At 34.5% G+C, this 27793-nt stretch overlaps 1 protein-coding gene across 1 annotated transcript in view; it reads left to right on the forward strand.

The window, feature by feature from the left end:
• NBEAL1 (neurobeachin like 1) overlaps nucleotides 1–27793 on the forward strand; it is a 174246-nt gene that overhangs the window by 74973 nt on the left and 71480 nt on the right. Inside the window, exons 17-32 of the mRNA XM_065881211.1 lie at nucleotides 434–519; nucleotides 4061–4150; nucleotides 7307–7475; nucleotides 7932–8065; nucleotides 8541–8700; nucleotides 8807–8909; nucleotides 9511–9667; nucleotides 11174–11332; nucleotides 12789–12948; nucleotides 15763–15851; nucleotides 17968–18540; nucleotides 18878–19053; nucleotides 20112–20265; nucleotides 20573–20701; nucleotides 25477–25782; nucleotides 25877–26026. Of these exons, the coding sequence (XP_065737283.1) occupies nucleotides 434–519; nucleotides 4061–4150; nucleotides 7307–7475; nucleotides 7932–8065; nucleotides 8541–8700; nucleotides 8807–8909; nucleotides 9511–9667; nucleotides 11174–11332; nucleotides 12789–12948; nucleotides 15763–15851; nucleotides 17968–18540; nucleotides 18878–19053; nucleotides 20112–20265; nucleotides 20573–20701; nucleotides 25477–25782; nucleotides 25877–26026 (2795 nt within the window). The remainder of the gene's footprint in view (nucleotides 1–433; nucleotides 520–4060; nucleotides 4151–7306; nucleotides 7476–7931; nucleotides 8066–8540; nucleotides 8701–8806; nucleotides 8910–9510; nucleotides 9668–11173; nucleotides 11333–12788; nucleotides 12949–15762; nucleotides 15852–17967; nucleotides 18541–18877; nucleotides 19054–20111; nucleotides 20266–20572; nucleotides 20702–25476; nucleotides 25783–25876; nucleotides 26027–27793) is intronic.

A 27793-nucleotide genomic window follows, 5' to 3' on the forward strand; every position in this document is an offset into this window, starting at 1 on the left:
AATTTGTAGCTTTGTTTTTGTTTTTTTTTTTAGTAAGGTCAAGAGTTTTTTCCTACTCATTTGCTGTTCCATTTCTGTGATATCTATTCACATTATTGATTGGTTGTTTTGCTGTTTTATCTTACAAATTTGAATTGTTTTACATTTGATAAATGTATTAACTTTGTTATGTTTTATATTAGTTTTTATTGCTATATAAAATTTCCTTTCTGTAGTAGAGATTGATCTACCCCCTCTCCGAACTTTACTAGGTGTTAGACGAATTGGATGTGATATAAAAATAAAGTACATTTTGGCTAATGTGTTTTAACTGTGTTATATAATAAGAAGCTTGAAACAGCTTAATTAAAATTTTTTTTCTGATTACACAGACCTGAGGAGGCCATATATATTCAATGATTTGTGTGTGTATGTGTGTATAAATAATTTTCAGGTCCAAACTGTTTAAGCCCTTGGAAATTTCAAGAGTCTGACATGGCTGACCTGCCTGGTAACATCCTTCTTCACTACACTGCAAAGGTCAGAGTAAATGCATGGACTGTCCATCTAGCTGTAACTATGCTGTGAACTAAAATTCCATTTTTATTCCTTTTGTCATTTCAGTGGGTAATTGAGAAGAAGGGGCTTGAATTACTGTTAAAAATTATTAATTTTCAAAAGAAGATGAGAAGCAGTAAAAATTAAGCTGCAGTTCTCAGCTATGGTTCAAGCGTTATCATTATGTCATCCCAGTCATATGAATGGAAATGGTTGTAGTGGGAATTTGTACTAATGAATCAACTTCAGTAAATGAAATTGTTTAAACGTATTCTTCTTTTTTGGAAGGAGAGTTGAAACAGAATTGTGCTCAACTTTTTCTTTGTTTATTTTTTAAATTTTTTGGCTGCGCGGCTTGTGGGATCTTAGTTCCCTGACCAGGGAATGAACCTGGGCCCTCGGCAGAGTTCTAACCACTGGACTGCCAGGGAATTCCCTGTTTATTTTTAAAATGTGGTTAACAAGAAAACAAAAGAAATGTTTACATCAGAAGGAGAAGAAAAGCTACATATATGCATACCATGCCTAGTCCTTTTTCCTTCAAGAAAAGTCATTTATCTAGTGAAAGTAATTGAGGTTAGCAAGGGCTGAGGGAAAGATCAAAGGTAGAACTGGGAGGAAGAAAAGGGAGAAGTGGCATAAACAATATTAATTGCCTTTATTATATTTAATGTTACTTTAACCCAGAAGTTGCTTCTGTTGTGTGATATTATACATCATAGACCTTTCCCCCCCTAGTTGAACCAGCTAGTACATGGTCATAATTTATTACTTTGAACACTTGTTTATGTGTAACTTAATAAAATTTACTTGTCAGGTGGTATTTCCCCTTAACTTTTAATTTTGATTAATTTCAAACCTAGAGAGAAGTTGAAAGAATGGTAAAGTGAAATCCTGTATACTCTTTACCTAAATTCACCAGTTACTAACATTTTGCTGTACTTGGTCTTCATCTGTCTATCTCAAATCATTTGTGAAAGCAGATCAACATAGCAATCAAGACACTTTACTCCTAAACTTTACAACATAATCATTAACCTCCCTGAGAAAATGATCAATAATTCATGTCCTTTACAACCCATGTTCAAATTTTCCCCAAACTATTTGTTTAACCTTTTAAAAATTTAATCTTGGATCCAGTTGAACATTGCATTGGTTATAATATCTCTTGAGTCTCTTATTTTTTATTTGTTTGGTTTTTATAATACTTTTTCCCAAAGATATACATGTTTGTTTACCAAACTAGATTTTAACTTATTTCCTGGCAGGGACTATCTCTTTTTTTTATCCCCCAGGGACTATCTCTTATACTTATTTTCATTACAACTATTCCGTATAGCTGGATAGGAAATAATTGGACTTAATCTCACTAATTGGTGACATGTCTAGACATGTGATGACTAACTGAGCCTTTTTGGCATATCCTTTTTTCAAAGTAACTTTGATTTTAATAATATTAAGGTTGAATTTTTACTTTTGGAAGTAAAAATTCTGTAATATTTAAAATAGCTGTTTTTGGTCACAAAACCCGATATGACAAATATATACAATAAAACAGTTTATTGGAGGAACATTTCTTGAAAATGGTAACATATCATGATACAAGAATTCTGTGGTTAAATAACGTTGAGGGAATGTTGCATTCTGTATATCCTTCTTGGAGATGGATTATACACTTGAAAAATTCTGCTTATAAAGAAACTAGTTCACATTTGTTTTATCCTACTTTTTCACCAGTTATTTGAACATAGAACACATTTTGATTTTCATTTCACTTATTAACTAGTGGTAGTTTGGGAAAAGCTACTCCAGGGAATTTTAGCAGTCAACAGTTTTTCATCTTTGTACTTATTTGTAGGAGGTGTTTAACCATCAATTTAAAATTTTTTGAGTGTCCTCTTTGTGCCAAGAGTTGTCTGAACTTTTAAGATACAAAGATGAGTAAGTTAAAACCTCTGGCTTTCCAATAAAGATGTTTAAAAAAAAAAAAAAAAAAAAACAAACCTCTGGCTTTAAGAAACTTACAATCTAAAGTGAAATAAATGTGTAAAAAATAAGTGCAATATAATTTTATAAACATTTTTTAGCTACCATTTATTCGGTGTTTACAATGTATTAAGCACTATGCTAAATGTTTCACATGTACTGTTTCACTTAATCTTTACAAAAGCTCTGAAGGTTATATTGTACTCTTTGTATCTTTTCTAAGCTCTAGTTGTCTGAGGCTGAGGAAAGATAAGTAACTTGCCTAGCCTCATAATTCTAGTTAATACCTAACCTGTTTAATGCTTAACCACTATACAATATTTTTGTGTTGGAATTATATACAGAATACAGTATGGGTACAAAGGAAGAGTGGTTGGTTCTTCCAGGAGGATAGAATATCATAGAAAAAATGGTTTGATTTGTGTTTCAAAAGGCGGAGTAAAGGGAGGGATGTTCAGTGAGCAACACCTACAAAGGCATAGAACGTAAAGCTGGATTCTGTGTGTATTTGGGTATAGGTCACTGAGTGGGAGCAGTTGGCCAGAAATGAAGTTAGAGGGCCAAGTGGAGGCCAGATCATAGCAAACCTCTTACGCCAGGCTAAATAGTAGGCAATGGATAGGATTTTAAGAAGAGTGATATGATCAGGTTTGCATTTTAGAAAAAGGTCTTGAGCTACAGTGTCACAGTTGGATTGGAGAGAGAGACTGGAGGCAGTCATACCATAGGGAGATTACTGTGTTCGGACAGGTCATAGATACATAGTACCAAACTAAGGTAGTAATAGGAGAAAGACTTTTCTGTCTCGGAGGCTAATACAGTTTACATTGAGTTAAATGTAAACTCAATTTACATTTACTTTATTAAATCAATTTTTCTCAGTTGCCTTAAGAGAAAAGCAACAACCACATCATCTGTGCTAAAATTTGTAGATTTCTTTATTTTCTTTTGGACTGGGGATTAGATTCAAGAATGTTTCATTATCTGCCAGCTCACAGGTTACATGTGAGGTTCCCTGGTTTATAAACCTTTATGGAAGTTAACAAATAACTTTTTCTAGAGTTGCAGACAAAGCTCTTAATTTGAATATAACTAAAATTGTCAGTCAGTAATATAGGGGAAAATAATGTCTTATGCCTGTGATTTGATTTTTGTATTGTGATATAATTTTCTGTACTAATGGGAATAAAACATTGAATTTTTTAAAAAGTCAAAAATCTGCTTGCATATATTGGTTTAGAATAGAAGGAATTATAAACTATGTGATTGGTAAATGGTAAGTTCTAGCTAATCCTTATCTGTCAGATGACAAGCAGCAGTGACCTGCATTTGATGAGTGAGTGCATTAGAATCTAGTCCCTGATTCTTTTAAAAGACAATCAGAGAATAGTAATACTAAACTTAATATTGTAAGCATCTTATCCTTGACTATACTACATACCTTTTAAAATTATGGTGAAATGTTCCATATATAGTTAAAGTTATGTTTTGTCTTCATTGTTCTTAGCTGTTTGCCATATTTTTCTTTTATTTTTAGGCCTGCAAAAATTCAATCTGTCTTGATTTATCTACTAATTGTTTGCATGGAAGGTTAACAGGAAACAAAGTAGTAAACTGGGACATTAAGGTAAGTTAATGATGAACGATGGGCAGTGTATTATTTATTTAAGTGTACTGATCCTTTAAAAACTTTTGTCTTTTGAGCACCACCAGATTGATCTGAATAAGTCCTGTTTAAAATGTTTGCAGGTACACAGTTTGAAGGATAAATAAATAAGTAGTTGAATGACTATTTGATTTGTTTGTAACGTAATTACCTTTTTAAACTATGCCATGAGCTTAGCAGTTTTCATAAGAAAAATATGCTGCCCTCGTTAATACCTCCACTTTTAAGGTATTTAATCCCTAAAACTATGTAACAGATTTCAACCCCTCAGAGACTTCTTTGATTATCCCTTTTCTCCTATATCACATTCGTCTCCTGTCCATCAGCTTTAAACAAACTTAGATCTTTCCTCTCTGAGGTTAAAGATGAGTAATTTTTCCTCTTCTTCATAACCCCGTCTAGCCATTATATCTTGTCTGCCTTTTTCATGTGCCTCATATTTATGTCTTAGCTGGATGTAGTGTCTTTGCTTCTATTTAAAGGCCTCTACTTATTTCCCAAGATGGAGTTAACTATTCTTGTCATGAGTACCTATAGCAGTTTCTATTATTTCACTTATCATGGTGAATAGTTAACTGTTTGCTTGCTTGATTCTCCAGTAGTCCTTAAGAACTTCAAAGGAGGGAACACTGCTTTTTCCCCCAGTGCCTGGCACAGGGATACATAATAACATTGTTGACTGAGTGATTAAACTAGTAAAGATTATTTGGGCTAATGTGAAAGTCAGAGATATCCTATTTCTAAAATACAGGATTTCCTTAAAAGATAAATAGAAATTACAGCCTAAGTAAAATAAAAATAAATATAAAAGTTATACTGGAACTTGCTGATAAATCAGCAAAACAACAACAACAAAACTTTTGTCTTCTAGTCATTTAATACCAATCAAATATGCTTATTGTTTCAATGAACAGAAATCATTAGGATAATTCTTTTATGTAAAAATGAATCCATAAGTTTGTATTAATCTCATGTTATTCATGTGGTATAAAGCTTTTTTCTCTTTGACTTTGAGATAAGAACACCTATTCTTACCTGTTAACATAGTAAGATTTATGACTTGTTTGCCAATTTGTAAGTTTTTTTAATTTGAATTTTATTGTATTTATTTTTATACAGCATGTTCTTATTAGTTATCTATTTTATACATATTAGTGTATATATGTCAATCCCAATCTCCCAATTCATCCCACCCACCCCCACATACCCCCCCGCAACCCGCTTTCTCCCCCTTGGTTTCCATACGTTTGTTCTCTACATCTGTGTCTCTATTTCTGCCTTGCAAACCAGTTCATCTGTACCATTTTTCTAGATTCCACATATATTCGTTAATACACGATATTTGTTTCTCTTTTTCTGACTTACTTCACTCTGTATGACAGTCTCTAGATCCATCCACATCTCTACAAAAGACCCAATTTCGTTCCTTGTTATGGCTGAGTAATATTCCATTGTGTATATGTACCACATCTTCTTTATCCATTCGTCTGTCGATGGGGATTTAGGTTGCTTCCATGTCCTGGCTATTGTAAATAGTGCTGCAATGAACATTGGGGTGCATGTGTCTCTTTGAATTATGGTTTTCTCTGGGTATATGCCTAGTAGTGGGATTGCTGGGTCATATGGTAATTCTATTTTTAGTTTTTTAAGGAACCTCCATACTATTCTCCATAGTGTCTGTATCAGTTTACATTCCCACCAACAGTGCAAGAGGGTTCCCTTTTCTCCACACCCTCTCTGGCATTTGTTGCTTGTAGGTTTTCTGATGATGCCCATTCTAACTGGTGTGAGATAATACCTCATTGCAGTTTTGATTTGTGTTTCTCTAGTAATTAGAGATGTTGAGTAGCTTTTCATGTGCCTCTTGGCCATCTGTATGTCTTCTTTGGAGAAATGTCTATTTAGGTCTTCTGCCCATTTTTTGATTGGGTTTTTTGTCTTTTTAATATTGAGCTGCATGATCTGTTTATGTATTTTGGAGATTAATCCTTAGTTGAGATAAGGACACTTATTCTTACCTGTTTACATAGTAAGATTTATGACGTGTTTGCCAATTCGTAAGTTAACTTTTGATGTCATGTATAAGATTGGTTTTATAAGGATAGTTTTATGGATTACTTATATAGAGAAAGCTGATTATTTGCGTTATACATTATACTTGAAAATCAAAGCAGTCTTTGTTGCCTTGAGTATAGATATGTAGAAATCAAAAAGGGACAGAATTATCAAGAACAAGACTATTGCTTTTTTATACTGTAGCAAAATCAAAGCCAAAAAAAGTTAAATGACATGACAACTGGGAAAAAAAACACTTCCCATCCAAAATTCTAGTTTACTTACTGTAAAAAGCCCTTAAAAATCAATATGAAAAACAGGCAAAGACTATGAAGAGGTGGTTTACGGACTTAAGGTATGTAAACACGGCAGTTCAGAACATTTTAGCAGTTAATAATAGCTAATCTTATATAACACCCATTGTATGTCAGGCACTAAGCACTTTTCATGTATTAGATTATCTCATCCTTGTAACAACTTTACAAAGTGGGAATTAATATTATCCTCATCTTACAGATGAAGAAACTGAGGCTAGGGAAATTAGTAACTTGTCTAAGATACTGAATATATTTTGTTAAGCTATCCAGAATAGTCAGTCACTTTGAACTTCAGTTGAAGCCACTCACTCCACCTTTTTTGTAAACTTAAAGTAGAGGAGTCAGTCATATTTGTACTGCAAATACATTCTTTTTTTTCATGACTTGTTCTCCTGTTTGTTGTGACTAATTGCCTTGTGACAGTTGTTACCTCTTATATCACTAGTGTTACGTTGTGAAGTCTACTTATGGGGTCATGTTTAGATTGCCTATGTTGGGAATTCGTAAACTTGGGAAAACAAAGGTGTATTGAAATGGTCTGGCCTTGTCTCTTGAGTATTGATTTTGGTGACCCTTGAGACTGCTCTTTAAAGCATATGCCTGTAGAAGGGTTCCTTTAGCTTAAGCCATCATATACTTTACTTAAAGGTTTAGCAAATTGTAACCTCATACATGCTGTGTAGGTATTAAATGAGAAAATTGCCTGTGTTTTATAAGATTAAAAAATTGTAGTTTCCTCTTTCAGGACAGCATAAACTGCATAGGTGGAGTAAATGTACTTTTTCCTCTAATGGAACAAATCAGCCACTTTGGCGAAGGACAGATTCCTGAGGGATTGAATGAAAGCACAGTTCCTGAATTGATAACACCTGTAGAAGGAGATTGGGTGGTATTGAACTCCACAAAGGCATCAGGTATTAAGCTGAAATTAACGTGAACTAGTCATTGAGAAACTTGAGAATTAATTGAAAGATAGATTGAAATGTCTTGCTACCATGATGAAGAAACTTAACCATTTGAAGCTGAAGTAGTCCATCCCTAATTTTACTAATGGAGTTCAGAAAGTGCATAATACTTCAGTGAAAACACTTAAGATGTTGATTATACTCTTGACTATCCTTAGTTTGTACTGTTAGCAGAAATCAGACAACATTGTTAAATTTATGGTAGAGAAAATATTTACATGTTCATATAAGTATATAATATGCAGTCACTGATTTCTCTGATATTTATGTTCTGCAAGTGACCTTTGGATGCAAATTCCTGAACCAAATTCCTTGTTTGTTATAATATGCATATGATATAGAACATGTGATACAAAAGTGATTAGCATAATTATGATAATTAATGACATCTTCACAATTCCACAGAGTCAAGACTAGAGAGAAATTTAATTGCAACATTTATCTTGATTGTGAAACACTTTATTCAAAGACATCCTATTAACCAGGACAATCTTATTCACTCCCATGGAGTTGCCATTCTTGGTGCCTTACTTCAAAAGGTGAGCTAGTCTAACATTATGTAGATGTGACTGATGATTGTAATTACCAGTTAGTGTTGAGGTTTTTTTCTTTCCAATAAATAAATATATGTATATATTTTTTATTGAATATATTTTGAAAATTATACTATTATAGCTTAAGTTATATTAATGGATATAATTTATTTCACAAGCCGCTTTTTAAAACTTGAATCACCTTATACAAGAACTACATATCTTACATAACAGTGTATAATCTTTGATATAAGGACCTTGTGTGTTAACTTTGGTATTTGGGATATTTCATCATTTAAAGACACTATTTTAGGAATATGTTCTAGAGTTACATCAGAAAAAATAATGTTTAAATTGTTTATATTTTTCTAACCAAGCGTTTTATATTTAGTAGATGTTCTGAATTAATCATTTCAAATTATATCTTAATGACAGTTATTTAAACTGAACTTTACAGAACCCTCTTCTATTTGGATTTCAGGTGCCAAGCACCTTGATGGATGTTAATGTATTGATGGCAATTCAGTTACTCATTGAGCAGGTATCATTAGAGAAAAATATGCAGCTCCTGCAACAAATGTATCAGTATTTACTCTTTGACTTCCGTATTTGGAACCGTGGCGATTTTCCCTTTCGAATTGGTGAGAACAGGCTGTTGGATAAATTTTATAGTTGTTTTAGAAATGTATTACTACTTATGTGACTTTATTTTAGGTATATAATTGAAGAGTGAACTTTCTATTTTAGGTCACATACAGTATCTTTCCACCATCATCAAGGACAGCAGGAGAGTTTTCCGAAAGAAGTATGGTGTACAGTTTCTCCTAGATACACTTAGGATTTATTACGGGTATGATATCCTTACTCCTTCTCAGTTTGATATTGTTTCTGTTACTTGACTGGAACATCTAGATTGTTTATTTTCCAGCAGTTCTAATACCTTTAACTTCAGAGAGCCAGGATGTTGTGAAGGTTAAAATGATGAACAGTGGATCACATACACTGGGTTTGAATATTATGTTTCATTAATTGTCTAGCCATAGGCAACTTACTCAACTTTTCTGTGCTAAAGTTTTCTGCTTTGTGACAAGGAGATAATAAAACTGTATGACTTCCTATGGTTGTTTTGAGGATTAAATTAAATGATTTAATAATGTGTAAAGCACATGGAACTGTGTCTGCTACATAGTATTGCATAAATATAAGCTGTTTTAACAATTTTTGTCTTAGTATTGCATAAATATAAGCTGTTTTAACTATTTATGTCTTTGTCATTGCAACTCCTAACTTCAAAAGGTTTTCCTTAAAAAGAAAAAGAAGCCAAAGATGCTGTGAATTCTAATAATTACACGGAAACAACTTCTTTTAAACTATGAAATCTTTTATATATGAAAGTACAAAAATATAAAAATTTAAAATTTCAATTCTTGCCCATTTACTTTCTCTTTCAGGAGTGATAGTAAATATAGTGAGCTGTCTCTAGATGATATTCGAACAATAAGGACTTCTTTGTATGGACTAATTAAATATTTTCTGTGCAAAGGCGGAACTCATGAAGAGATACAAAGTATTATGGGTTATATATCTGCTATCAATGAAGAAGAACAGGTATTATGCTCTGGATAAATCTGTTATTACTTTTTAATAATTAAGTTGCTATATCATCTACTTTTAAACTTACATGTAATATAACATTTTAAGAGTAAAATGTTTATAGTGTCACATATAATATTATTAAGCAGTTAAAGAGGTAAATTTTATCTCCTAACTGAAAGTTTAATAAAATAAATGGCAGTGTAATAAAACATTTATTTTCTAGCTAATAGTAAAATATTAGCTAGAAAACAGTATGTGGAAATACTTGTTCTGGCAATTCTAAAATCTGTTTTCGTAGGCCACATGATGTATATTTAACTGTTATCAAAGTTACTAGGCAGATTTGTAACATGAATTTTAATACATCATAGGTTCGTAAAAATTTTGCATAAAGAGTAAATTATAATTGTATTTCTATTTTTAAATACTTCTATGTACACTATTCATTTTTACCTCAGAACTGCCCTTTAAGACAGTGGTTCTCAATGTATGGACCCACTTACCTGGGAATTTTTTAGAAATGCAAATTATGACCAAATCAAGCCCTCCAGGTGATTCTGATGCATGGTAGAATTTGACCACTGATACAAAATATACAGACCAGGAATTATTCTTCTCATGTGCACATTTGGAAATATATGTTCAGAGAGATTAGGTGACTTAAAAAGTTACACAGCTGATATACCTGGAAAAATAACCCAGGTGTATTTACTGCTCTTTCTGTGCTCTTTCGGTATACCACTCTCAACACCAAATCTGAGCATCCTTGATTTATGTTGACTCAAATATTTTGCCCTCTATCATGATATATGCATTGTGTACTCAGTGGTTATATGACTTCATAATTGGTATTATATAGAAGAGTTAACTTAGGCTATTTCCTTATAAGGTTGAACTACTTCAAAAGCTTCTCATATTTAGAATAATGAATAATCATCTTATTTCATGATAGCTGTATTGTCACCTGCTATGATTCATTGCCAATGATATTTTCTTGGTCAATTTAGTCAAACAATTATTTATTGAACACTTTTATTATACATATACATAGAGTAATACTAGATATTGTAGGTATTTAATGATGAAAGAAGTATCATTCTTATTTTTAGCCTAATGGAGGCAGGGATAGATAAGAAATGTTTATAAATAATTATGAAACAAAAGGAGTATGATAATATCTATAAAAGAAATATGAAGTCCCATGAGGTTTTCACTGGAGAGTGTTACATGTTGAGGAGACTAGGAACGGCTTCATGGAAGAGATGGCTTTTCATATGGACCAAGCAGGGTAGGAATGGTTCAGCGGGTGAATGTGAGTAGTGAGAGGATATACAAAAGGAAATGGAATAAGCCAAAAGCCTAATGGAGGAAAGGCAAGGACGGTTCAGAAGACATCAAATAATCCAGTTAAGCTAGAACATGAGGGTATAGAGGACTTAAATAACTATTTGTGGTTTATGACTTTATTTATGCTTCCATATAATGAGTGTGGTTGTTTGTGTTGCTTAATTTTAAAAGCTTTTTGGAATTTTGGACATACTCTTCAGTCTCCTACGAACCAGCCCAACTAGAGGTCAACTCTTCTTACTGCTGTTTGAACCAGGAAATGCTGACATACTTTATGCCTTGCTCTTAAATCAGAAATACTCTGACAGACTAAGAGAAATCATTTTTAAGGTACAAACATGTCTTAAGAGTCTTTATATTTGGGGACATTTGTGGGTGTATGCATTTACATGGAACATATCCATTCTATGAATGTAAATTCTTTTTTTCATGTCTACTTCCATCTAATTTTAAATTGTTCAGTTTGTTTTGATATATATTTATCATGTTTTTGTTGTTTATGTATTTTAAAACTAATTATATTGTAATCTTATCAATAATTTCAGTGGAAAATCTACTCTGCCATACTAACGTAGAACCTCTTATCCCCCTTTTGACTTACAGTGGGTCTGTGTGGCAGATCATACTAAGCTTATTTAGCATCCACTGTTTATCAGGCACTAAACCCTTTTTATATATTAGTTTACGTAGCTCTTGTAGCAACTTTATGAAGTGGATATTATTATTATCCTCATTTTACAGATGAAGAAACTGAGGCAGAGAAATTAATAACTTGCTAAAGGGTGTAGGACATATTTTATTAAGCTATCTAAAATATCCCAAACTTTGAACTTCGGCTGAAGCAGCCCACTCCACCTTTTCAGTTAACTAAAATTAAAGAAGGCGGTCATATTTCTGCTGCAAATACATTTTTTTTTCATGATTTATTCTCATGTTTGTTATGCCAAATTGCCTGTGACATTTGTTTCCCCTTACATCATTAGTATGACATTATAAAGTCTACTTGTGGGGTCATGTTTGGATTGCCTATGTTTGGAATTCTTAAACTTTGGAAACAAAAGTGAATTAAAAGTGGTCCTACATAGTCTCTCTTGAATATTGGTTATGGTTGACCCCTGAGGCTACTCTTTAAAACATCTGCCCACACAGGGTTCCTATATGGAGATTTAATGTTATTTCTTCAAAAATGGCCTTGCAGGGTTGTTCATGATATTATTTTGCCAAGATTACCCTTTCCATATAGGCTTTCAGTATCTCACTTTGTAAAAGATTGATCTAACTCCAAGAAGTATGGGGTTACTAATTCATTCTTCCATTTTAGCATATGGATGGGTTGCTTCACAAAGTATTTCCTCGTTGTTGAAAATTATTTTGACAACTGTCACATAAATAGATTACTAGATTGATCTAGAAGTATCTCTGTTTTCTTTCAGAGCACACCTTTGTTCCTCTTGCAAGCTACAGGATTTGTTTCCATCTACACTGTAGCCATTAAAAGAAATTTTTAAAGTATTCCTTTCATCTACCAAGAAATTTATATAAACTAGGGTTTTAAACATATTAATTATTCAAATGCAGTTGCATTTCAGTCCAGTTCATTTTTAAATTTATTTTTTAATGATAGCAAGATAATGGAGTGTTCTTCCCTATTTAGTGCTATTTTTTTAATACTTGAGGAATAAAATGATACTCTAGAAACATTGTACACTAATATTTATTCGATATTAACCTAAGTGACAATCGTTCTTAGTTCTCTATATTGAGAATATATTACTGTTGTGACCAGGTTATGGAACAGATGTTGAAATGCACGAACGTTTATGAACGAAGTAAACAACGTATTCGACTTAGAGAAGTTGGCTACTCAGGATTAGGGCTCCTTCTTAATGAAGCACCTGTTAATACTTCTCTCATTAAAAGTCTCACCAATCAAATTATAAATACAGGTATGACTAAGGCTAAAATATTGATACATTTAAGAAATGTTCTTCATAGTCATGTAATTCTATTTGATGGCCCTGAATTTTTTTCTTCTGAAATTCTTTCTTCTTTTCCCCTCTTTCCTCAGGTTGCTTTTAAAATTACCTATTACTTGATTCAGCAGGGCTTTTCTTGGGTACTGTTTCAAATGTACCTTTGTTGTTTTTGTCTCCCCGGAGCATAGCATAGTACCTTACTTGGTAGGCCTTCAGTAAATGTTTATTGACTGAGTGATTAGTAAATAATTCAGTCTATGTAAAACGAAAAGGACACTAGAGAAAATATGTACAAGATATTCTTTTTCCTTTCAGAGCTTAAATTCTTAAAGGGAAAATGAAAACTAATTTCAGATATTCCTTTTTGTTTCTAATTTTGCTTTTATGAACCTTTTTGTAAGTAGTTCCAACAAACTATAAAATTTTTGTCAGATGCTAGGGGTTCAGAAAGGTATAAGATAAGGTTCTTTGTCTTGAGTGGTTTATCATCTCATTGAGAAGACATGTACATAAAAAGATAAATACAAGTATAAGATCCAAGCAGTATCAACAGTATGTTCAGGCAATCAAAATAAAAGAACAGCTTTTTAGGGTTTAGTCAGGGAGATGTTAAACATTCTAAACCTATTGTTTTTGTAAAATTTGAACATATCTACAATTCCTATTTAAAATGAAACAATTATTTCTGCGTTTATATGACTATTACATACAGTTCTTTCTTTGAGAAATAAGAAAGCTGGAGGCATCACACTTTCGTATTTCAAACTATACTACAAAGTTATAGTAATCAAAACAGTATGCTGCAGTATGCATAAAAATAGATACATAAACAAGTGTAACAGAATCAAGAGCCTAGAAATAAAACTATGCGTGTACAGTCAACCAGTATTTGACAAGGAATCCAAGAATACTTAATGGAGAAAGATAGTCTCTTCAATAAATGTGATTGGTAAAACTGGATACACACTTGCAAAAGAATGAGAATGGACTCCTGTCTTACACCACCCACAAAAATTAACTCAAATGGATTAAAGACTTAAATGTAAGAACTGAGCTGTGAAAATACTAGAAGAAAACATACGGGAAAAACTCTTTGACCTTGGTCTTGGCAATGATTTTTTGCGTGTGACACCAAAAGCACAAGCAGCAAAAGTTAAAATAAACAGTGGGACTAAATCAAACTAAAAAGCTTCTGTGGACTTACCTGGTGGCGCAGTGGTTAAGAATCCGCCTGCCAGTGCAGGGGACATGGGTTCAAACCCTGGTCCGGGAAGATCCCACATGTTGTGGAGCAACTAAGCCCATGTGCCACAACTACTGAGCCTGCACTGTAGAGCCCATGAGCCACAAGTACTGAGCCCGCGTGCCACAACTACTGAAGCTCACACGCCTAGGGCCCATGTTCCACAACAAGAGAAGCCACCACAATGAGAAGCCCACTTGCCGCAACTAGAGATAACCTGCACACAACAGTGAAGACCCAATGCAGCCAAAAATAAATAAATTTATTTATTTTTTTTAAAAAAGCTTCTGCATAGCCAAAGAAACCATCAACAATATGAAAGGGTAGCCTATGAAATGGGAGAAAATATTTGCAAGTCAAATCTGATAAGGGGTTAATATCCAAAATATATAAGGGATTCATAGCATTCAATAGCAAAAAATCCAATTAAAATATGAGCAAAGGACCTGAATAGACATTTTTTCAAAGAAGATATGCAAATGGTCAACAGATACATGAAAAGGTGCTCATCATCCTTAATTATCAGGGAAATGAAAATCAAAACCACAATGAGATATCACCCCCCTCCTGTTAGTTTGGCGGTTATCAAAGAGACAAGAGATAATACGTGCTAGTGGTGAGGGTGTGGAGAAAAGGGAACCCTTGTGTGCTGTTGGTGGGAATGTAAGTGGTGCAGCCACTATGGAGAACAGTGTGGAGGTTCTTAAAAAATTAAAAATAGAACTACCATATGATTCAGCAATCCCTCTTCCAGGTATATATCTAAAGGAAATGAAATCATATCTCAAAGAGGTATGATCTGCAACCCCATGTTTATTGTACCATCATTCACAATAGTCAAGGCATGGAAACAGCCTAAGTGTCCATCAATAGATGAATGAATAATAAAGATGTGGTATATATATATATATATATATATATATATATAATGGAATTTTAGCCATAAAAAAGAAGGAAATCCTGCCATTTGCAATAAGAGCCTAGAGGGCATTCTGCTAAGTGAAACAAGTCAGGCAGAGAAGGAAAATACTGTGTGATCTCACTTACATGTGATAAAAGAAAATTGAGACAGGGTAGGTTGGTAGTTGCCAGAGTTGGGGCAGTGGGGGAAACAGGTGAAGGTACAAGGGGTACAAACTTCCAGTTATAAGTAAGTTGTGGGGATCTAAGGTAAGCGTGGTGACTATAGTTAACAATACTGTATTGTATATTTGAAAGTTGCTAAGAGAACATATCTTAAGTGTCCTCACCACAAAAAGAAATATAGTAACTATGTGAGATAATGGGTGTGTTAACTGACCTTATTGTGTAATCATTTTGTAATATATACATATATCAGATCATCATGTTTTATACCTTAAACAGTGTTTTATGTCAATTATATCTTAATAAAGTTGGGGGAAAAAATAAAGGGCATCTGTTGTTGACAGCAGGAAAAAAATAAAAATGAAATGATTGTCAGCCTTTATATATAACTGTTACCACAGTTCTTTCTCTGGTTTTCTCTAGTATTTAATTTTAACTTTTTTTTCCCATCATAGATCCTGCTATTAATTTCAAAGATCTGTTATCTGTGGTATATATATCTCACAGAGCACGTATAAATGTCAGGGTAGTCATCTGCAGAAAGGTTAGTAAACTTTAAAGATGTACTTTAAAAATTGCAGTATCGTTGTATTGTGAAGAACTTCTAGATTGAGTATTTTTCACCAGATATAAGTTTAATATCTTTTATATGACATAATTTTATAGTTTCCTTTTTTGAGGTGAATTAACTTTATATAATCATAAGAAATCAGCATATAAATTTGTTCTTCTTAGCCATACATGAGCTCCTGGAAATAATGCCCTTTCCAGAGTCAAAAATGTATTACCAGAGAATATTTTCTTTATTCAGAACCTTTTGTTGTGACCATTTTTAATGCAAACACCATATTTTAGAGTTTCTGAATCTCTTAACCTTTGTGGAAAAGATTTTCCGTAGTTTGTTTATGAGTGTATTCCAACAATGATTTACCTTCAGTCCACTCATTTAACCTCTAAGTCGGCGAATTGTTACACCATGCGCTTCTTCCCGATTATATCCTTCTCTCTCCTCTACTGGCAACCACTGACCAGTCTAGTATTTAATTTGCTTCCTTGTTTTTCTTTTTAGTTTTACTCCCTAATTATGTCACAGTACCTTTCCATCAGTAAATCTGGATATGTCTTTCTCTTTAACAGCTACCTAGTTTTTTATTCTATGGCTATTCTATAAAAGTATTATCTGGTTCCCAGCTGATGGACATTTAGATTGTTTCCTGTTTTACCATACTTACAAACTTCTGTTAGGAACATTTTTTTACATTTGTCTTTACCTATCCATGGTAATACATATGTAGGACATAATTCATGAAATGTAATTTTTCTGTCAAAGAGTATTCACATTTTACATTTTAATGGATTTTGGCATGTTTTCCTTGAAGCAGGTCATGTAAATGGATCCTTTTCCTTTCAGTGTGCAATTAGAAACCTCTTTCAGTACAGCCCAGTTTTTATTCATTACGTGTTTATAAAATTGCTTTAAAATAAGTCTGAAAATTTTAAAGTCATGAAATCATGAAAAGTTTCTTTGCCAACCAAAGGTTAATATGTTCAACTTAATGTGTTTAAAATTGCTATTGTGCACTGCTACAGTAAAGGTAGCTCACTGATTGATGGCATTAAGTGAGGAAAGAAACTTAACGTGTCATCATGACTCACTGCGACTCACTGCTTTCTATATCAGCATCGGTGTACATAAGAACCATTAATTTTGAAGTCTGTACCAACATAACTCATTTCCTGCTATGAAGTTTGTCAGAGTTAGAAATTCTGATAAAAGAGATACTCTATAAACACTGGGAGCCAAAGTTCTTTTCATCTACTTAGAAGTTTATTGGCTTTGTGATTAAAATGTCTTAAAGATCTTAACAGCATTTCTGATAGTGTTTGAGAACTTGTTTTTATCCAAAAAATGTGAAGTCAGTTGGGATACTAGAGATCATACACATTGCCATGTAAATGTCTACTCTTTAATTTCAGTTTCTTATTCTAGCTAAATATCAGCATCCATCTCATTGGAAATAGTTTTCTGGAATTAAAGTTCAGTTTTTGTTTTGTTTGTACCATGTAGAGTTAATGAAAAAAAATGCTTTTGTAAAAGCAGACATTAACTTTGCCTGAGGAAAAAATGAGGTGGGAAAACATTCTTGGTGTACCTAGGTTCTGTCAAAGTTTCTTATGTGTTCTAGTTTACTCCCTAACCATAGTTCCAGAACTGTGCCTGGCACATAGTAGATGTTCAGTATTTACTAAACAAATGTACTAGGCTCATGGAAAGTACTTAGTTGAGAGGATATAACTTTATTACATTTTATATATACCTTAATTCTATCTATATTTTTTTCTCCAACCAAATTAAATTAATGACGTGAGTGTGTTGGTATGTGGAGGATTATTTTATCTTTTTTTCCTTTTTTATCTTTCAGCAAATATTTGAGTCCCAACTCTAGATATACAATGAGTAATATGCAGATTAGTTAAAAATACAATGTCTGCCATCCAAATATTTTCTAATCTAGTTAAGAATATAATCATTTGAAAGTATATCCTTCCAAAGTTTCTTATTAAATTACTTTGTCATTAAAATAGCTGAAAAGAAACTGTTGTTGATGTAAAGTACTGTACACTTTTTGACGAATTTTGCATTCATAATCTCTTCACAGATTTTACAGATTTTACAGTCCCAGCCAGATGCAGCACATCAAATATCTCAACAAGTGGGTTGGCAAGACACTTTAGTTAGGCTTTTTTTAAAAGCAAATTTTGAAAATGGAAATACTCTTCATAAGCACGGTAGGGCTGTTGTAATGAAAGACAATGATAAAAATATATCAGCTGAAGATATGAAGAGGAACTCTGATGAAAAGACAGATGAGGAAAAAATCAGCTCTTTTGCCTCAGCTCATGTGTCTTCAGATCAGTGGAGTTTGGAGGATAGACACTCCCTAGACTCGAACACACCATTATTTCAAGAAGATAGCTTGATGGGAGAATTATCTTTCAAATCAGAGAATCGAGAATTCTGGCATAATAACCCTTCACATCTGAGTTTAGATCTCAGTGGAATTGATTCATGTGAACTGAGTGATAGTGGAGGTCAAATGCCAGACAGCTTGCCTAGCACGCCATCCCCGATAGAGTCCACTAAGTCATTTTCTGTGCAGTCTGACAAAGAAAGCAGCATCACAAATGATGTGGGCTTTAATGATGACTTCCCTTTACTTGAAAACCAAGAGGTAAGATTCCTTATTTGTCCAAATGTGGTTTTATTTTTTTTATGTCTGACTTCAGAAATGTGTGATTGTTAACAATTTCATGTATTATTCATGTTCCAAGTCTCATGATCTAAGGTATTAGAAGCCTAGAAGTCACCAAATTGTGAGTGTCTTGAGAGCAAAGCCAGTGTCTTATTCATCTTTACATCTCTAGGGCCTTCGTAGTAAAGTTCCAGGTTCATGCAGCCACCTTAAAAATACGTTGAATGATTATAATTCATGTACCTGATGGTTCTCATGATCTGCTTTTAACACCCCCTCCCTCTAATAATTTCATATTAATTTCTCTTTTTTATAGAGATGTGAGGAAGAGCTTATTCAATTACTGACAAATATTTTGAACTGTGTAATGTGTAAGGGACTAGAAAAGTCTGATGACGATACTTGGATTGAACGGGGACAAGTGTTTTCGGCACTAACTAAACCAGGAATATCCAGTGAGCTACTTCGACCATCAGATGAAATAAAACTAATGTAAGCATTCATTTGGTGATATGCCCTCTCCTTTTAGAGTGGGCAGGAGTCCAAAATAATATTTGTTGTTGAACCTTTATTCAGTATTCAGTGGATGTAGAGAGAGAGAAAAGGAGAAGCTTTGTGCTCAGCCCTTCTCCTGTCTGTTGCCATTCTAGTGGGATCTAGAGAGAAATCCAAAGCTAACTCCAATGTGAGGAGATTTAATTCTTACATTAATTTGGATTCTAAGTGATTATATATTCCTTGTTTAAGTTGTTTTCTGCAGTATCTAAGCACTTGGTGCATGTGTTCTACAGTCTTGTCCAAATTTGAGTGCTTCCATGCTAAAGGAAGGTAGTAGTGTTTTCATGAAAATTACTTCTCTAAAGTTTTGAGTTCCCTGCATATGATAGAACACTGTATCAACAGCACACTAGAACAGAATTACTTTTTTGTTTTTCCATAGGTCTAGACTCTCTGTAAGGCATAAGGCTTTCTTCCCTAACATTTCCAATTTCAGTTTTTTGTTTTGTTTTGTTTTGTTTTTTTGCGGTACATGGGCCTCTCACTGTTGTGGCCTCTCCCGTTGCGGAGCACAGGCTCCAGACGTGCAGGCTCAGCGGCCATGGCTCACGGGCCCAGCCGCTCTGCGGCATGTGGGATCTTCCCGGACCGGGGCACGAACCCATGTCCCCTGCATCAGCAGGCGGACTCTCAACCACTGCACCACCAGGGAAGCCCTCCAATTTCAGTTTTAAAGAAACTTTTAAGTATCTCATGGAGGCTGGAATGTGAATTATTTTCATAGCTTTTTCAAGGTCAAGTCAAACAGGTAACTTTTACTTTGCCTTTTCATATTAGGTATATTAAAGATAAGTACTCCAAAGATTAAAAAGTTGCTTCATTATTACTAAATTCCATCCACAGTGTCTTATACCTGCCAGTGATACTGTATCTTTGGAGGTACGTTCCTATTAATAAATAACGACGTTTGTTGTTGCTGGGTTATTTTTTTTGGTGACCTGTTATTTTTATAAATTTTAAATGGTTTTAAGAGGACTTTGTTTTATACTTAGTTTGCTACAGAAGATGTTAGAATGGGCAGTCACAGAAAACAGAGAAGCAAAATTTAATCCAGTAACTGCTGAAAATGCTTTCCGACTCATGCTGATCATACAGGACTTTCTGCAGTCAGAGGGACTAGTTAATTCGAACATGTGGACTGAGAAGGTACAGTAACATCTCTTTGAAATTATTTTTTTGGTAGTGAAGGACTTTCAAAGAAAGAAATTTTGTATCCCCTCTTTTCAGAGCATTAATATTTAATCAGATGTGATAAACATGGATAAGATGTGATAGTCGCAGATGTGATAGTTACTTTTGTTAAGTAACTCTTACTAGGATAATTCTTTTGGTTTTTACCAACTGAACATTGAATTAGTTTTGAAATATTTATGATTTGTATTACTGTTGGGAAAACTCATCAGTAGATTTGAAAATGGAATGTTTTTATTTCTCAATTTTTCCTTTGTGTTAGCTTTTAGAGGATATGATGCTGCTCTTCGACAGTCTGTCAGTCTGGTATTCTGAAAGTCCAGTATGGGTGAAACTCTCACAGATTCAAATCCAGATGCTTCTAGGCTTCATTGGAAGGGGTAATTTGCAGGTTTGTCGATTCTTTTTTGTTATTTTATATACTCACATGCAACATAGGAATTTGTGCAGTAACTGAATGGCAATTATGTTTTCAGCATTTTTATTTTTTAATTAGTTTCAAAAATATCATGATTTAACTCTAGTTTCAGTTTTGTGAGATGAGAAAGAAGCTTGAGAGGCGGCTAATCGATTCTTTTTTCCTGATGTTTATGATTCAGTATAATTTAAGGTTTCCTTTTAGAGGATTTATGTATAGCTTATATTAGAGGGCATTACTCACATCATCTACATTTAGTATAGCTAGGAGCTATACAGCCTGCATAGACTTTTATACGTGTGGAGTTTAGGGCTTGCATTTTTAGGAAAATTATTTTTTAAATTGTTCTGTCAAAATCTTTTTCTGTACTTAATAATCCACTAATTCAGTTTTACATTTATCTCATTTTTCTTCATTTATTAAACACTTACTGAATACCTACCAAGTGTTAGCATTGTGCTAGGTTTCTACTATAAAAATAAATAAAAGATGGACCCACAGAATATTTATTATTTTCAAAAATTTTAAAGGTTGGGAAAGTTCCATGCAGATTTTAGTCTGTCATCTTTCTATTTACATTGGATGCTTGTGATTACCTGCATTGGATTAGTCATGACATGTATTGCATGGTTATTTATCTGGCCCTTTTTATTTTCTTTTGATAATCGTTTCTAATATAAACTTGCTATGATATTGATAAGAACATGAGGAGGTTAAAATACCATAAGGTTGCCCTATTTTAAAAAGACCATATTTTTCAACAGATAGTCTTTTCCAGTCATTAAAGAAAACATACTCATTGTGGAAAGTACACAAAAAGCATAAAGAGAAAAAATAGATAAAACATCCTTCATCCCATAGCCTAAGAGAAAACAACTGTCAATATTTTAATGTTTTTTTCTCTGTATATATTTTTTCAGATGATTAAAACCATCATATATTTTGATAATTTTGTGTTCTTTTTTATTTTTCTTACAATTATATTAAACTCATTTCCCCACATTACTAAATTTTTAAAGATAGTGGGGTTTTTTCCTAATCATAAAGGTAACACATGGTCATTGGAAAAAACATGGAAAAAGCAGAAAAGCTAAACAAAAAATAAACATTCTGATATGTGGATGATGAAAATTTGAATTGTACAGCTTTTAAATACAGTTTGAAAATTATATGAAGAACTCAAAAAAAGTTATTATATGCTTTGTCTAGTAATTCTACTCTAAAACTATATCCTGAGGTAATAATCTAAAATACCAAACAGTATTTGTACACATAGATGTTCATTGTAGTTTTCTTTTTTTCTCCATCTAGAAATAGAACAAAGGTAACTTTTTTGGCTTTTTTATTAATATGAGTCTGGTGGCTGGCTGTTAAAGCTCTTGCAGCCAGCATACCAGGTAGTTCTTTTTTTAGATAATAGAACTCTGTTTTTTTCCACTCATGATCACCCTCAGTGTTTTTATCCTTGGTAAGATTTCCAAGGAGAAGTAAAATGTCTGTTTTAATTTGCTCATGATTAAATATCCAGTGCCTGTACCATAGTAGCACTCTATAAATACTTATTAAATAAATGAAGTGTGCAGCACCTACAGGTAAGACTGATCCTATCAACCAGTAGTTAGTGACCTATAATACTTCTCACTAGCTACTTGTTTAATTTCACTCCCTCAGGAATAAAAGCATATTTCCCTGAGTTTGTGCATGTTAAAGGCTGGGGAAGGAACCCCTTCCCTTATAGGGGTTTAAATAGAGTTGCCTGCAAAAAGAATCTGGCTAGCAAATTTGTTTTGTTTGGCCCATACATTATTTAATTGCCAGCATTTAAGTATTAGGAGATTTCACATCAATGCCAGGATTTCCCAGGTTGTCTTTAAAGCAGGACTAAGTTGTTGATTTATTTAGATGCAGTATATGGTCACCGCGTTGTCTGGGTTTCTGCTCCTTCAGTTGTCTTAGCTCAGCCAGTGATTCTCTTCACTAGCTACACATGAAATCACCTAGAGGAGCTTTTTTAAAATGCCTTTGTGGGCTTCCCTGGTGGCGCAGTGGTTGAGAGTCCGCCTGCCAATGTAGGGGACGCAGGTTCGTGCCCCAGTCCGCGAAGATCCCACATGCTGCGGAGTGGCTGGGCCCGTGAGCCATGGCCACGGAGCCTGCGCGTCCGGAGCTTGTGCTCCGCAGTGGGAGAGGCCACAACAGTGAGAGGCCCTCGTACCGCAAAAAAAAAAAAAAGGCCTTTGTGTGGGGCGTCACTCAGTAATTAAACAGGAGAACTAGGGCCCAGGTATTTTTTGTCATTTCTCAGGTGACCATAATGTAGTACTCTTTATAATGTGAGGGCAGGGCTATCATATCTATGTGTGGGGGGGTAGTGTGTGTATCCAAAGTTAAGTCAGTGGTAAGTAAATCATTGTATTCACTGAAAGTGTCTTTATAATTTTAAATAAACATATAAACTTATAGTTATTTAATACTGTGATACTAACTTAAAAGCAAAGCACTGAATATTCAACCTTTCATGTGAATAGTATTTTTAAAAACATATAGCAAAAATGCCCAGAATATTAACATTGGTATTTCCTGGATAATGAGATTTTATGACCTTTTGTCTCACATTTGTTGGCCTCTATTGGGTTTGAGCTGCTTTAGTCAGATTCAAAGACTAAAGTGAAGGGATTTGGGGAAAACCTGAGAAGGGTAGAGAAGCTTCACTAGTAGAGGCTTAAGTTAAAAGTAGAAAAGTTAAAGTTTTGAGCCATCTTAGAGGTTGTTTCCTCCAATGCTGTTTGCTTCTTTAAGTCTTGCATGGAAAGACTGCCTGAGATCCCTTATTGTTGCCTTGGCCTGCAAAGGCATGTGCATACAGCTCAGATCAGCTTTTGGTACACATATATTCTTTTTTTTTTTTTAACATCTTTATTGGAGTATAATTGCTTTACAGTGGTGTGTTAGTTTCTGCTTTATAGCATAATGAATCAGCTATACATTTACATATATCCCCATATCTCCTCCTTCTTGCGTCTCCCTCCCACCCTCCCTATCCCACCCCTCTAGGTGGTCACAAAGCACCGAGCTGATCTCCCTGTGCCAGGCGGCTGCTTCCCACTAGCTATCTATTTTACATTTAGTAGTGTATATAAGTGCGTGCCACTCTCTCACTTTGTCCCAGCTTACTCTTCCTCCTCCCCTTGTCCTCAAGTCCATTCTCTACACTTGCATCTTTATTCCTATCCTGCCCCTAGGTTCTTCATAACCATTTTTTTTTAGATTCCGTATATAGGCACATATATATTCTTAAGTGATGTCAGTTTTTAATACTTCCTTTCTTTCTCGCGCTTTTCTTTATTTTGAAAGTAATATGATCCAAAATTGGGTTATAGGGTTAAGGGAGAAGGAGACACTTTACATCATTTGTCCTGTTTTGGTTTTAAGACTTCCATCTTTCTCTAGTCTAGATGAAAGGAGGCCCCTTCGTGATCAATTTACCTTTCTAGGATGGAGTTTAAGGCCAGAGCTTAAGAGTAATATAGCATATTCCTTTGCCTGGGTTTGTGACCTAGATATGTATTTTCCTTGGGAACTTTACTCAGTTGCCTGTTCACTGTCCTTTATCTATAAGAATGCTTTTGATTCCAAATAACAGAAATATCAATGCAAGCTGACTTAGTTAAGAAGATTCATATAGTTGAAAATTCCATAGCTAAGATGAGTTTAAGGCATGATTCAGTCAAGGCTCTAGTTCCATTTGTTTGCTGTTCTCACAGCATACTCTCCATCATGTCAGCTTGTCTTAAGCTGGCTGCCCTAATTGTCACAAAATCACTGCCAGCAGCAATTAAGGCTACATGCTTCCTTGTTCATATCCAGAGAAAGAGAGTGCTTCTTCCTAGAGTCATTGTTGGTAGTTCTTCATGGAGCTCCTGTGAATACAGACACTGGATGCCTTTGTGACGAACTGTCTTTTTGAGGACGCATGTATAGAGAACAGCTTGGGAAGATAGAGATGATGTCTCCCTCCAGAGCAAAAGCAGGTTTGTTTACTGTCCAGTATAATGAAGATAATGTCTCCTTCCAAGGCAACGTTCAGGTACACTTACTACCCAATTTAAAAGACTTGTGTTCACTTTGCTTGGGGTTCCTCTCCTATAATGCAACCACTGGGTGTGCAGGCATCATCTAGTTCTGTTCATTTCTCACCATGGAATTACATTTCGGGGAACAGGGCAAGTGCTGATATTCTGGCTATTGCTAATGCTGTAGATCTTCGTCTCTGATCCAGGAGTCTCATTCTTCTGCCAGCATCTATGAAACAATGGTAGGCTAACTTGTCAGCTTGGAGATGAGGTATTGATAAAATCCAAGCCCTTTCACAGTTCTTTACAGTTATTGTATAAAAGTTGTGTCTTTGCATGATAAAGCTATCCCTGAATGAATCCATGTGACAAAGATAGTGACATGAGTTGACTGAAAGATGAGTTACCTGAACCAGTCACTGTGGCAAGGGATTGGATATTCTGTTTGGTTTATATCTTTTAGAACTAGAGATGGAATCATCCCCGAATTCCTGCAAACTCTCTGAAGGAGTAGAGTGGATGCTGGGGTGATTAATTATCAACTTCTTAACTTTTCTGTATATTTCAAATGAAACATGGGTTACTTTTATAATTTATTTTAAAAAACAACTTCAAGAGGAGCCAAAGAACTTTGTTATCACTAAATATCTGCTTTATTTTACTATTTTACTCCAGGTTTGTGCAGTGGCATCAGCTAAGCTAAACACCCTTCTTCAGACCAAGGTGATTGAAAATCAGGATGAAGCATGTTACATTTTAGGGAAGCTGGAACATGTTCTAAGACAATCAATCAAGGAACAGACTGAAATATACTCATTTCTGATTCCGCTTGTCCGTACCCTCGTTTCCAAAATTTATGAGCTTCTCTTCATGAACTTGCATCTGCCTTCTTTACCTTTTACCAATGGAAGCTCTTCATTTTTCGAAGATTTTCAAGAATATTGCAGTTCAAATGAATGGCAAGTTTACATTGAAAAATATGTAAGTTTCATCTTTGTTGAGTGGGGTTTTTCTACTAAATTATCATTTTTATGGAAGCATGCATTAAATTTTGCGTATGTATATTTTTTATAAGATTGTACCTTATATGAAGCAGTATGAAACCCATGCATTTTATGATGGTCATGAGAGCATGGCACTTTATTGGAAGGATTGTTATGAAGCCTTAATGGTGAATATGCATAAACGAGACCGGGAAGGGGGAGAGAGCAAGCTCAAGTTTCAGGTAAAAATTATTAAATGTTTTTAATACCAGTTTTTTATGTTGATTTCAAGCATTTAATGTTCAAATGAGAGTAATAACAAGACTGAACTTTGAAAACGAACAATATTTTATGTTTTTTATTTTTTTTTAATATCTTTATTAGAGTATAATTGCTTTACAATGGTGTGTCAGTTTCTGCTTTATAACAAAGTGAATCAGTTATACGTATACATATGTCCCCATATCTCTTCCCTCTTGCATCTCCCTCCCTCCCACCCTCCCGATCCCACCCCTCTAGGTGGTCACAAAGCACCAAGCTGATCTCCCTGTGCTATGTGGCTGCTTCCCACTAGCTATCTATTTTACGTTTGGTAGTGTATATATGTCCATGCCACTCTCTCACTTTGTCCCAGCTTACCCTTCCCCCTCCCCGTATCCTCAAGTCCATTCTCTAGTAGGTCTGCATCTTTATTCCGTCTTGCCCCTAGGTTCTTCTGACCATTTTCTTTTCTTTTCTTTCTTTTTTTTTCCAGATTCCATATATATGTGTTAGCATACGGTATTTGTTTTTCTCTTTCTGACTTACTTCACTCTGTATGACAGTATCTAGGTCCATTCACCTCACTACAGATAACTCAGTTTTGTTCCTTTATATGGCTGAGTAATATTCCATGGTATATATTCCATTTTCCATATTCCATATATTCCATTTCCATTTCCATTTCCAAATTTTCCATATTTCCATTTCCATATTCCATTGTATATATGTACCACATCTTCTTTATCCATTCATCTGTTGGTGGACACTTAGGTTGCTTCCATGACCTGGCTATTGTAAATAGAGCTGCAGTGAACATTGTGGTACATGACTCTTTTTCAATTATGGTTTTCTCAGGGTATATGCCCAGTAGTGGGATTGCTGGGTCGCAGGGTGGTAGTATATTTACATTTTTTTTTTTTTTTTTGTCGCACGCGGACCTCTCACTGTTGTGGCCTCTCCCGTTGCGGAGCACAGGCTCCAGATGCACAGGCTCAGTGGCCATGGCTCACAGGCCCAGCCGCTCCACGGCATGTGGGATCTTCCCGGATCGGGGCACGAACCCGTGTCCCCTGCATCAGCAGGCGGATTCTCAACCACTGCGCCACCAGGGAATCCCAGTAGTTCTATTTTTAGTTTTTTAAGGAACCTCCATACTGTTCTCCATAGTGGCTGTATCAATTTACATTCCCACCAACAGTGCAAGAGGGTTCCCTTTTCTCCACACCCTCTCCAGCATTTATTCTTTCTAGATTTTTTGATGATGGCCATTCTGACCAGTGTGAGATGATACCCCATTGTAGTTTTGACTTGCATTTCTCTATTGATTAATGATGTTGAGCATTCTTTCATGTGTTTGTTAGCAATCTGTATATCTCCTTTGGAGAAACAGTCTATTTAGGTCTTCTGCCCATTTTTGGTTTGGGTTGTTTGTTCTTTGGTTATTGAGCTGCATGAGCTGCTTGTATATTTTGGAGATGAATCGTTTGTCAGTTGCTTCATTTGAAAATATTTTCTCCCATTCTGAGGGTTGTCTTTTCGTCTTGTTTATGGTTTCCTTTGCTGTGCAAAAGCTTTTAAGTTTCATTAGGTCCCATTTGTTTATTTTTGTTTTCATTTCCATTTCTCTACGAGGTGGGCCTAAAAAGATCTTGCTGTGATTTATGTCATAGAGTGTTCTGCCTATGTTTTCCTTAAGAGTTTGATGGTATTTGGCCTTACATTTAGGTCTTTAATCCATTTTGAGTTTC

The sequence above is a fragment of the Phocoena phocoena genome, chromosome 7 (genome assembly GCF_963924675.1).
Source record: "Phocoena phocoena chromosome 7, mPhoPho1.1, whole genome shotgun sequence".
NCBI lineage: Eukaryota > Metazoa > Chordata > Mammalia > Artiodactyla > Phocoenidae > Phocoena > Phocoena phocoena.